Source organism: Nicotiana tabacum, chromosome 7 (genome assembly GCF_000715075.1).
Source record: "Nicotiana tabacum cultivar K326 chromosome 7, ASM71507v2, whole genome shotgun sequence".
Taxonomy (NCBI): Eukaryota; Viridiplantae; Streptophyta; class Magnoliopsida; order Solanales; family Solanaceae; genus Nicotiana; species Nicotiana tabacum.
In genome coordinates this window covers 136,360,759-136,374,371 of record NC_134086.1, presented here as the reverse complement: position 1 = coordinate 136,374,371, position 13,613 = coordinate 136,360,759, and the positions used below count along the sequence as shown (strand labels likewise).

The 13,613-nt window shown below is 39.0% G+C and overlaps 1 protein-coding gene across 1 annotated transcript; it reads right to left on the bottom strand.

Moving 5' to 3' along the window:
- Nucleotides 1-2,812: 2,812 nt before the first annotated feature.
- Nucleotides 2,813-5,199, bottom strand: LOC107823053 (histidine-containing phosphotransfer protein 1). Its single transcript, XM_016649642.2, has 6 exons — nucleotides 4,839-5,199; nucleotides 4,409-4,539; nucleotides 4,244-4,312; nucleotides 3,306-3,377; nucleotides 3,128-3,200; nucleotides 2,813-3,040 (listed from the first exon to the last, which is right to left on the bottom strand). Exons 1-6 carry the CDS (start codon nucleotides 4,899-4,901, stop codon nucleotides 2,993-2,995), a joined length of 456 nt encoding a protein of 151 aa, XP_016505128.1. The 5' UTR covers nucleotides 4,902-5,199; the 3' UTR covers nucleotides 2,813-2,992.
- Between the last annotated feature and the right edge of the window lie 8,414 nt (nucleotides 5,200-13,613).

The window sequence follows — 13,613 nt, the reverse complement described above, 5'->3', positions numbered from 1 at the left end:
AAGGGTGATGCCGTGCACTTTCTGCTGCTGTGTTTATTTGTTGTTATCAATTCAAATGTTTAAACTATTTAATTCCTTTATTGGTGTGATCCTTTGTGTTAGAACCCACAATGTTTTCAATACTTCACCCTATTGATATATATTTATTTATACGTTTTAATACTTCAAACTTCAATAATTGGTACATCCTTAATTCAGTTAGTTTCTCAATTATATCCCCTTAAACCGTCTGATGCTGTATTTTTTTCTTAAAAAAGAATTTCTACTAAGTTTTAAGTTATCAACGCCCCTGTTAAAGGTAATAATTCTTCTGATGTTGTATTTTAAATTCAAAGGGGAACTTTCTTACTCAAATGATTTCTAAAAACAACTTCATCTTTTCTCGCCAATTTTCCAAATTTATTTAGAAATTGTAATTTAATTTATATTATGTAAAATAGGACTTCTTGAACATCTTAAGAGCATTTTTAAGGACATTTTGTATTGTATATCATGTGAATTTTGTTGTTAAGAGTGAGACGGAAAATATGTGGGCACGAGGTGCCATATGTGCTGAAAGTTCGAAAGTTGAGATTATGATATGAGAAATTGAGGATTGAAAAAATCGGGATGGTATATTAAACATGATGTGATTGATTGAGTTGACATTATTTTCTTTAATTGGATACATTCTTACTTGTCTCCGTCTTTATTATGTCAGTGTTGAATTGCTTGGGTTATCTGATTTACTTGGTTTCCGTTCGTTACTATCTGTGTTCTCCCTTATTGTTTATACTGTTTGTACTTGGATTTTCTCTCTGCAGTTGATATTGCTTCGTTATCTTTATCTTGATGTTTTATTATCATATCCTGTTCATTTCATTTGACAAGTAGGTGTCCTGACTGTTCCTCGTCACTACTCCACCGAGGTTAGTCTTGATACTTATTAGGCACCGCGGTGGTGTGCTCATACTACACTTCTATACATTTTTGTGTAAAGATCTAGGTGGATTGATAGTAGTTGTGCGGGTCGTCGCGGTGGAGACTCAAGGTAAACCTGCTACAGCGTTCGTAGGTCTTGGAGTCACCTACAGTTGTATTTATTTCCATTTGCTCCTTTGTTTCGAGGCAGTGATGTATTATTTTGTGTAATTACTCTTAGATAGGCCTGTGACTTGTACCACCAGTTTTGAAAATTTTGATTTATTTAAAGTTAGTAAGCATCAATGTTATCTCAGTTCATGTTAGAATTACCTAGTTTTGAGACTAGGTGCCATCACGACTCCTTTAGAGGGATTTTTGGTTCCTTACATAAAGTAACTAATCCTTTAGCAAAGATCAGAACACTCGTTAGTGTGCGACCTCATAGGTTCAATACTAAGCCGGTAGTAAATTGATCATAATCGATATACTAATCAAGGGTGGTGTCTAGCAATACTCCTTAACAATCGGATAGCATGAAGTATACAATTTACTCTCAAGAACCCGTAGAGGAGTAATGTAGTATTTCCTTCTGTCCTTATAGCTCTGGATCGCCCTAGGATATGGTTTAACTGTCAAATCCTAATAGGCGACCAACTATGTGTTCATTTCAAATATAATCGACCATTGAATGACCTAAGAAACTCTTTTCTTCTATCATTCAATTGCCCTGGCCAATGTCTTAATTTGATCGTTTATAATTCATGACAATATGGAGTTTAAACTCATTACCAAGAGTTGACAGATTTCATCTTGATCAATCACTAATTCTACAAGTATTTAATCGTACCCAATATCCTTTCAACTATCGCCCTAGGTCCATATGTGTTTAGTATCAAAGCACAATAAATAACTTGTCAATTACTATGACGATCTCAGGTCAAAGAAAACTCTTACATCACATTCTTCAAGAGAATATCCTATTGACAGTTTATGGTAATTCTAACCATTAGGAATTATCCAATGAATCGGTTCAATGATCATATCTCTATATGCATCATCTATCTATGTGATTTAGTTAATGAGATCAACTAATCTTTATCCAATAAAGACGATCACATAAATATTGATCTAACCGGATTACTAATGTCCAAATTAATAATCCTATGATCAAGAACAAATTTGGATTAAATTATAAGAAACTTCACTCTCATTATCATGATCTCCATCACAATGTCAAGTCTCAAAATTTAATTAAGGACCTTATCAAGTTAATCAAATAATTAATAATAACTGTGATAAAAAATATCAGATGCCACATATGTTTATATCAAATAATGTTAACAAAAATTATGTTCAAATCATCAAATATGAGATTGGATCTAAGGCATATCTACTATATCCCTAGCAATAAGTTCATCATGTTACGGTTAGTATGCTTCTTTAAGAAAAGAAAAAATGATTTAAGTTATGTATTGTGTCAAACTGACGCAGAGCCAATATTCAAAGGTTGTGAGGTCTAATCTTATCACTAAATCATATTCTGTAGTTCGTTTTAGTTATTGGGTTCATAATTAATTTTTTTATATTCAATAAATTTTCTAATATAAATACATAATTTAAACAAAAACTACTAGGTTTGTCCTACCTGAAGCTACTACACTACCTCTGCGCCCTCAGTGAATGTATAGTTTTTTAAACGATCAACGAAGTTTAATAAATTATAACAGTTTTTACGTAATAATTAACACTCGTGATCACCTGTAAAAACTTTAGCATATAAGTTGCTTGATTGCGTAAATGTTTTTACACTACCATAAATGATGAAACTTAAACAAAATTATTTACATTAATGAAGAGTATATAAGCAAGACAATTTAGTTAAAACTTGGTCATGCATCGACAAGCAGTATTGAAGTGGTGGAGATCTGACTAATTTACAACCCAATTAAAATGGTTACTATATCCACAATGAAGCTCGAAATATCATGAACACTTTATAGCATATTCAAAGAACTTCTAAACTTGGAATTAAGCATAATGGAATATCACATAATTCATATTTCACATCTCAATAAATATTCTTGAGTATTCACACCACAGGTAATGAACCTCCAGCATCCACGAGTTGTTTCTCCAGCTACAAATTAGTCAATTAATTGCAAAATCAGTATTTTATTTGCAATTAATGAAGAATATATAGTTGAATGATAGAAAATGAAATCACCTTAAATAAAGTTTCAAGCTTGTTTTTGACAAGGGTGTACTCATTCTTTACTTGTTGCAAACATTTTAAGCACCTGTAGTTTATGATATTTGGCTTTATTCAATTGTCAAGAAAAAAAGAAAAAATAATGAAAGGAAATGTAGGAAAAATCAAGAAATTACACCAATAGCTTAATTACCCTTCAACAATCTGTTGCTCACAATAATTACGGAAGGCAATGCAAATTTTTTGAACCCTCAGTGCACCAATGCTGTAATTAAATTAAAAGAAGAGTTTAGCTTCCATGCACGCACGAACGAGATAAAATGTTATTAGTATTAAGTCACTTATTGATAGCTACAGGGTATTGTTAATAAAAAGTGAAATTAATAATCTGGAAAATAAGATAAGGTACAAATCTCGGTTACAAATCTTAATAAAGAGATGCACAAGTCATTTCTACAAATTGAGAATTGATATTAAAACTTTGAGAAATATTACCCAGTTTTGACTGTTGTCTGTCAAAATTTTCCAAAAAGAGAACAAAAATATGCATGCTATTTCTTTGACTTCAAAATGAAGTGAAATGGCCTTGACCATTCCAACTCCAAACATAACTTAGATAACTGAAAGAAAATAGGGCAAAATATAAAATTGAACTTTCGGCCAAAACTAATTATCTCCGTGGCCAAAATGTTTATAAAATATGTATATTATATGTATATAATAAATATATAATTTTTTTGGGGACAACAACAAAACAGTATAATTCCACAAAGTTGGGTTTAGAGTTACTCCCTCTATTCCATTTCATGTGAACCTATTTCCTTTTTGGTCCGTTCCAAAAAGAATGACCCCTATAATTTAGCTTAAGCTTACAATTCTATCCTTAATGAGAAACTTTTATAACCACACAAATACTCTGGGGCCCTTTTTGACTTGTTTAGGACTACAAATTCCAAAAGTCTATATTTTTTCTTAAACTTCGTGCCCAGTCAAACAGATTCACATAAATTGGAATGGAATATTATTTTGGGAGTGGCTACAAATATACATTTCTCAAGAAAATAAGCGCATAATTAATTCCAAATACTCCAAACTGGAAAAGAAAAGAAAAGAGATATTGGAGTTATTTACCTGGAGCTGCTACCCTTCAACTGATGAACATGAGCATCAACTTTCTTGAAGTCTACATTTGGCTGATTGCTGTTTAATTTACAAACCAAATTTGAAAAAATTGAAAATTATGCTATAGAAAATCGGCCCACCGAGCAGCATTAATATACTATGTTAATTACTCACAGAGCTTTTGTTAGTTCATTAAGAAGCCTATCAGAATCTTCAAAGAAAAGGGAAACAACTTCAACCACAAAGTCAGGGTTACTCTCATCTGCAAGTTGCTGCAGTTGTATGAACTGCTCATCCAAAAAATTCTTCACACCCAAACAAAAATAAATAAATAACCACCCATCATCAAAACCATATTAAGAGGGGGGGGGGGGGGGGGAGGTGATGTGTGTTCAATTAAGGGACCAATCTGATTCTTATAACAACAATAACATATAGGAGTACATGGTATTCCTATATTGGGGTCCGGTAAAACGTACACGGACCTTATTCCTACTTTGTAGAGGTAAAGAGGCTATTTATGAGAGACCATTGACCCAAGAAAAACAATCCACCAATATGATTCTTATCTTTTTAGAAGAAAAAAAAATATTTAGAGGTTTACCTCATTGTACAAGGAAGAAGTGTAGTCAGCTAGTTTTCTTTGCAACTGGTTTACACTCTCCATGATTTGCTATATCCACAATGACTTCACAAATTAACAGTCTGCTCTGCTGCTTTTAGTGACAAGTTTTTATTAGTAGAAAGTTCCTTTTTTTCAATACTATTTTTTCTTAGAAAAGCTCCAGTAGGGGAGGGGCACTCTATTCTATAGCGGGGAAGTCTTATGTTCAATGAATTTTTCACATTGATTCACTGTATTTATATACTCTCTCTCATACACACACTCTTTTATTCTTTTCTTTTTCCCCTCGCTTTCTGCAATTATGTATCTATTCCTTGTGCCTCCTTCATGTCCCTTGTTGCTTTTTTGCAGCTATATAGTTCTTAAAATAGTAAAGCTGTCACGAGATCCTAAATATTTTTTACCATCCCTTTTCTTTTTGGTTTATTTATTATTTATTCCATTTTCTACTTTCTTTTTCGTAATATTGTATGGGTCGAAATCTGACCACACGTGGATCAGTATTAGAAGGAATGGCGAGGAGTTGACTAAGCTGTGGTTGTATTCATAAGATATCATAACAACGAGTATCTCGGCCACTGCCGGGATCGAACTATCAGAAAGCTTGTACGGCAAAGCATATGTCATGACATTTAAGGGGAACGATCCAACATATAATCAACAGATTAAAATATTCTGGCTAAGAACCGTTGGATAAAAGGGAATACTTATTATATATATATTGGGAAGATAACAAGAAAAGGGGCTTCTCTCCTTTAGGAGAAAGAGGCAGAAGAACCGGAGAAGGCTACTGGAGAAAAACAAGAGAAGTTTCGGATCTAGGCAGCAAATCTTTGTAATCATCTTTCTTGAATCAATAAAGACAAATCTTGCAGCTGTTAATGGCATTCCTTCTTTTCCTTCTTTATTCTTATATTACGGAACAATACATCAAGAATGTAAGCATGTCATTTATGTTCGATATCTTTTATAAATCTTAAAAGTTCATAAGCTTAACTATATCTTATTCTCTTATTCAATGCGCTTTGATTTAGAGTTAATTATCATTGGTTAGGATTTATCCTCTATTTTATTATTAGTTAGTTTAACAAAAAGCTTAATACTTTTTGGGCAAATAATTTGGCGTCGTCTGTGGGGATTTCCTAGCCAAAATCTTAGTTCCCTCTAGATCTAAAGCCAGCCAGAGTTTCACTAGTTGTCGTAGCCTCACCCTCTCAGTATAAATACCAACTTGAGAAAGTTGTAGGCAAGCTTTTGAAATAACCAAACCAATCAGGGTCAGATCTCTACATAAAATCGAAATTGTCTGATATCTATACAAAACCCACGCCTCGCCTGTAGCGATAGGTTTGGCACGTCGTATGTATATTCAAAGTGGGATTATGGCCACTACGCACTTAGCACGTCTGCAATCCTATTTGCCGGATTAACGTTATATGCAGATCTATACTTCTACCTCCTAGGAAGGGACGATAGTCTACTGTATGATTCTTTGAAATAACTATCTTATCCTACTTTATTTTTGTACCTTTATGCACAGTGTAATTTATGTACAAAGTATAACACGTTTCCTTTTTCGTCTGCGCACATCAGACGGGATCGGACCGGGACTCGAGCTCGAGATCCCAACGGGCAGGGTAAGTTCAGCCCACAAGAAGCCTAGACGCGACTAATGGCGAAGCCAAATACGGGGCTACCAAATCTAAAATCGCCATTCGAGTAAAGGATGAAACGCGTCGCCCTACAACGCCCCTCCCCCCTCGCCGACTTACAAGATCAAGGTAACATGCAATTTTGTTTGGGTTTAACTTGTCATTTTTTCTTTTTGTTTGGATTGGAATAGGAACATGAGCACTCTCACAGGTGCGCGAACAAGGAACAAACGCCACCGAACGCACCAAGCAAAACCCTCCACACCATATCGTATTGCAAGTAGTAGACAAACGTCTCAAAACAAGTCGGTATTATTAAGAAAATCTCCATGAGCCGGGATTAAGTGGTGAGCCCATAGAACGTACAGTCTCTCCGATACAAGCAAAACTTGAACTCGAAAAACTTGCATGTATACTCGCCATGACAATCCTACGCCAATTCAGCCGACTAAATATTGCGAATCGCGTCCGAACTTCGTTGAGTTAGTCCTAGGGTGTCCAGTATCCCAAGCAATAAGTTTGTCGCCCGTCCCGTCAACGGCCTTTCCAGGCCGAGCAATGAAGGGACTAGATAAACTGGGACTCCACCGACACATACACACTGCAACAATGCATGACATTCTCCAATGAAAGCAAAATTAAACAAACCGAGATTCAACCCTACGCACAATACTCTCTAATAAAAGTAAAATGAAACAAACTAGGACTCACCCTAACGCACGCATAAACAACGCAACAATGAATTATGTTCTCCAATAAAAGTAATGCAACAGGCAAATCTCACCATCCCACCAAACCTGCACCATTGCCAAGTAAAAGGGAAGTTCGACTTCGCTCGAACTCACAACGGGTTATAATTCAATCTTGCTCGAATTAACACCCTTACGGCTATCGTCCATTGCCAAACGGGTTATAATTTGACCTTGCTCGAATTTACATCCTTACATCCATCGGCCATCGCCAAACGGGTTACAATTTGACCTTGCTCGAATTTACACCCTTACGGCCATCGGCCATCGCCAAACGGGTTGCAATTCGACCTCGCTCGAATTTACACCCTTATGGCCATCGACCATTGCCAAGTGAAAGGGAAGTTCGATTTCGTTCGAACTCACAATGGGTTACAATTCGACCTTACTGGAATTTACACCCTTACGGCTATCAGCCATCGCCAAACAGGTTACAATTCGACCTCACTCGAATTTACACCCTTATAGTCATCGACCATTGCCAAGTGAAAGGGAAGTTCGACTTCTCTCGAACTCACAATGGGTTACAATTCGACCTAGCTCGAATTAACAACCTTACGACTATCAGCCATCACCAAACGGGTTATAATTCAACCTCGCTCGAATTTACACCCTTATAGCCATTGGCCATCGTCAAGTGAAAGGGAAGTTTGACTTTGGTCGAACTCATAACGGGTTACAATTCTGACCTCGCTCGAATTAACACCATTACGACTATCGGCCATCGCCAAATGAAAGTCTAAATTCGACTTCGCTCGAATTTACACCCTTACGACCATCGCCAAACAGAAGTCTAAATTTGACCTCACTCGAATCTACACCCTTATGGCCATCGGTCATTGCCAAACGTAAGTCTAAATTCTACCTCGTGTGAATTTACACCCCTATGTCCCCCGACCATTGCCAGGCGAAAGCAAATTCGACCTCGCTCGAATATATAAGTCAAAACTGATTTCGCCCAAAATGGCAAATTAGAAGTCAACCTCGCTCGAATTACTTTACATTCGACCTTGCTCGAATTACTTCACATTCGACCTCGCCCGAATTACTTTACATTCGACCTCGCTCGAATTACTTCACATTTGACCTTACTCGAATTACTCTAAATTCGACCTCATTCGAATTCCCAATTAAAAATCAGGGACTCATTATGGGGAACTCCGAAGATCTTTTTTTAAAAAAAAGAGAGAAATAAAGTCAAAAGATATGTAACCCAAGGCAAAGCAACTATTTTATTCATAAGATGTACATGCACAACAGTTGCACCTTACAAAAAGCCAAAAGCGGACCCCCAAGAAAAAGATGAAAACAAGCAACGAAAGAACAAAAAAAAGCCAAGTACAAAAGTTGCAAGAAATTTTTTCACTCGACATCATCTCCACCACCATTCTCCCTAGCACCAGCGTCATTAGAAGGAAGTCCATCTTTAATCTCAATACCCTCACCGACCTCCGATGTTGCAGGGTCGTAATCGCAGGAAAGACGAGCCTCGCGAGCCTTCGCCTGAGCATCTTCAAAAGCGGCCTCAGGAACACTCCCCGCCTCCCACAAACCCTTGTATATATATCGTTGGGCCTTAGCATGGACCCATTGCTCATACAAATGGAGGTGGACAGTAGCAGAGGCAGATTATTGAGGGGGGGACTGAGCCAACAACTGCGTCTTCTCGGCCTCAAGAGCCACAACTCGATCTACTAGGCTCGAAGCATCCCTATCAGGTTCACCAATCCGCTCCTCAAGCCGTGCCTCCCTCAGTGTGGTCGTCGCCCTCTCAGATTCCTGCTCAGAACTGAGGATGCGGATAGTGTCTTCTAGCATCGCCACCCTCGCCAAAGCTGATAGTCGAGCCGATAGTCGAGTCCCCTAGGCTCTTTCCAACTCGACCTCCTTCTTTTCTAGCTCAGCCACCTTCTTCATCCATTTTATGCTCAGGTCGGTGACTCTAATGGCATTTTGTTCAAGCTCAGCTTGCAAAGACAACACCTTCGCCTGAAGGTCTTCACACTCCGCCGCAACCCCTTTGCCCACTTCGAGCTCCTCGTCTTTGGCATGGAGTAACTCCTCGAGCTCGCTGCATCTATAGATAGATCATATCAGTTCCTCATCCCTTTTCTCCAACTCCTCCCTAACAGACTGAGTATCACCGCACACTCTAAGCTGCGCGTGCATCTCACGGCACTTGTCGCGGTACTATCGATACTTCACGACCATTTTCAGAAAGACTTAGGCCCTTGTCTCAGCCCTACGAGAAATCCTGATCTCCAGCATGTAAGTCTAAGAGAAAAAATGGGGGGGGGACATAAAAAGAGGGGAGTAATCATCGAAGGCAAAATAGCATAAAACAAAGAAAATGAGGAAAAGAAACTCACCCTCAAGGCCATCCCGGCCATACCACGTGACAAAGCAGAATCGCTAATCTCCCGAAGAGACTCACTTTCGGCGGCAGAACACAGAAGGTCGAATTGAGGCACCAACTCCACCGTGTCCTCCAAAAGGTTAAAATCTGATGGAATCTCGAGCACATGAGAAGGACCTTCCACCCTTACATCGACCCTAGTAAAGCCTTCCTCGAACATCCTCTTATCTTCAGGATCGATGTTGGAATCCGATTCATAATCATATACCACCATGCCCTTCAGCCTCTCAGTAGCCGAAGAAGGGGCGCAGCCCAACCGAGATGATGATGGACTGCTCGGAACGATTGCAGCATCCCCCGAACTCTGTCCCCTGCCATGGTGGTCTCTCCGTAACCGAAATAGGCGTTGCCTCTACACCCCGGTCGGTGTCATCGCTAGCTTCAGATATCACCAAAGTAGGGTTGCCCCTCGAGGAAGTCTAAACCAAAGACTCTCCCTCTGACAACCTCCGCCTCTTTGACGGTGTCTCTTTGCCACTATTGTGATATGGTCTGTCCGTTGAACGAACTGCAAGAACCAGAGTGTCTGACCGGGGAGCAACCTCCAAACGAACAGGCCTAATCGCGGATGTGGTCTGCCGAGCAACCAAACTTGGGATGCTCTCACTCGCAGTTGCCCTTGGAACGGGTCGGGTAGAGGAAGTTGGTTGGCAGAAAGCAAGCGCAAGAGCACTCGTTTTTCTCACTCCTCTGCGACCTGCCAATGAGGAGATTCGATCAAACAAAGATAAGGTAAAAGAAACTACAAAGCAAAGAACAAAGAAATAGACCACGACAAGTCGACTCACGACAAGAGGACGCCTAAAATTCTTATGGAAAGGTGCCCATTTGCGAATCCCCATCGTATAGGGGAGAATCGGGCTCACCCAGTTACGAATATCAGCAACTAGCGGAGGACGTACTCTCTCGGCCAGAAAAACAAAAACAGACCCTCAACGAGGTCATTAAAGGGAGATGACCAACAACCATCTTAAGAAAAAATGCATGAAGTAAAAAAAAAGGAAGACCTTTGGTAAAATTCCACGTCTCAAGAAACCCCACCGGGTTCCACACAACGTGCTCTGTTCGGACGTAGAAGAAGCTCTCTCAAAAGTGGTGTTTTGACTTTTGATCCATCTTCACCACCAGACTCTTGGCTCCTCGGTGGCGCATATGAATCATCGTATCCCCAAGAAAATAGGGGCGAAGAGGTGAAGCATGTGTCGTAGAGAAATCCCTCGGTCAGCTAGCTCCGCGTACTTGATGAGCATAATGAAAAGCTTGTATGCGTACGGAGCGAGTTGAGCCGGGAACACCTCATAAAAACAACACAAATCCACCACCAAGGAAGGTAGGGGAAGCATGTACTCGATGACAAAGGGATACGCATAAAATGCGCAGTAGCCCGGACGGTGTATATGTACTATGTCCTGATCCGCCGGAACCAGTTCAATGTGATTAGGGATCCTTCATTTGGCTTTGAGCGCCGTGAGCGCCGCTGCATCTATCATAGAAAAAATGGGTTCCGGCTCATCTCTGATAGGGCTATTAATGTCAGTCCTCGCCCTCCCTGGGTGGGGAACCACCTCATCCACCATCGGAAAACCCTCGTCTTCTGCCATTTCCACCATTTCCACTCCCCCTTCATGCAGGGGTACGTCATCTTCCGGCACTGGAGCACCAATAGCTCTACCAGAGCGGGAAGAAGCACTAGCAATTTTCTCTTTGATAAAAAAATGAGGATGATAAGGGAAAAAGGTAGTAGTCACAACGAATCCTAACGGAAATAGAAATTTAAGAAATTGAAGGAGAAAAAAAAGAGTTGCAATGTTCTCTCTTCAGCGATTAAGAAGCGTAACATTCAAATGAGAGATTCTCCCCTATTTATAGGGATATAAATGCCCTAAGCAAGAAAACCAAGTGCCGCCAGTTAGAGAACGGAAAAGGCACAGGAATGACGCAATGCATGGAAAACATGCGCCATAATGACGCAATGTATGGAAACCATGCGCCATAATGCGCATGAGAAATATTAATGACATTTTGAATTGACGTGACGGTCTTACGCTGTTCTCAAAAAATCACGTCGCTACCTCACCATGAGGTGCTCATCTCTCACACAAAGCATTCAAATCTCTCCTTCTCGAATCAACAGAGTCCACCCATCGAGCTCGCCAAAAGGGGACCTCAATAGGCGGAGGGACTAACTATATGGGTCGAAATTTGACCACACGTGGATCAGCCTTAGAAGGAATGGCAAGGGGTCGACTAAGACGTGGTCGTATTCATAAGACATCATAACAACGAGTATTTTGGCCGCTGTCGGGATCGAACTATCAGAAAGCTTGTACGGCGAAGCGTATATCGTGACATTTAAGGGGAATGATCCAACGTACAATCAACAGATTAAGGTATTCTGGCTATGAACCATTGGATAAAAGGGAATATTTATTATATATATATATATATATATAAAGGGAAGATAACAAGAAAAGGGGCTTCTCTCCTTCAGGAGAAAGAGGCAGAAGAACCGGAGAAGGCTACAAGAAAAACAAGAGAAGTTTCGGATCTAGGAGGCAAATCTTTGTAATCATCTTTCTTGAATCAATAAAAACAAATCTCGCAGTTATTAATGGCATTCCTTCCTTTCCCTCTTTATTCTTATATTATGGAATAATACATCAAGAATGTAAGCATGTCATTTATGTTCGATATCTTTTATAAATTTTAAAAGTTCATAAGCTTAACTATATCTTATTCTCTTATTCAATGCGCTTTGATCTAGAGTTAATTATCCTTTCGCTAGGATTTATTCTCTATTTTCTTATTAATTAGTTTAACAAAAATCTTAATACTTTTTGGTCAAACAAATATTCCACTCTCTCACACAGAAGTTAAACTTGTCCTGATTAATATATGATGGTAATACACTACTAAATATCTGGTAATTAGCGACCACAAAAATCGATCAAAGTTGGTCAGTTTTGGCAAATTACCAACCAAAACGCATCCAAACATGCTTGGTCGCTATTTTGGTGGTCGTTTTAGTATACCGACCAAGGTTGCTCAGTCAATTAAATTCAAAAAAATATTGCAAAAAAAAAAACGACCAAAGTTGGTCGGTATTTTAATTATGTAATCAAAAGATTCACCATCTGGGAATCGAACTGGGGTGTGTACTGTGGCAACATACTATTCTACCACTAGACCATTTGTGCATTTTATTTTAAGATTGTCTTATTTTTTTATTTATACTCTTTAATTGTATTTTCGCACAAAAATAACCTATCACAACCCCGGTTCGCCCTTCGTGAACTATTATGACGGCACCTAGTCTCTACGACTAGGTAATCCTAATTTGCGGAAGAAAACTAAAATTTGCGGAAGTAAAATAATTTTTAACAGAAATAAAGTAGTAACAGTGTTTAAATGTGCCGCTCGGCTTATACCATGTTTAACACTCAATACCAATACATAAATCCAAGACCCGGAAACCCACGAATCACAAGCTAAGATCAATACTACATAGCTCTAACTCCGGAATGTCTAATAAAAATAGAAAAATACAGAAGGCCTATATAATAAAAGCATGAATAGAAAGGGACTTCACGGTCTGCGGACGCAACATGTGTACCTCGAAGTCTCTAGAGCAGTCGCCTCCTCAAGAATGATAGGCCTGAGTAGCGGTTCTTGGATCTGCACAGGAAAAATATGTACAGAAGAGGCATGAGTACACCACAACGGTACTTAGTAAGTGCCAAGCCTAACCTCGGTTGGGTAGTGACAAGGAAGGTCAGGGCTCTACTGAGATTAAATAAATATAAAGATGACAGGATAAGATAAGCAGTACAATTGGGAATCTACAGTAAGAATCTATACGGGAAAATAAGAGTACAATAACGGAAACAGAGATGAAAGCAAACCACAAGGAAGTACCACTCATAACAAGGATGATAAC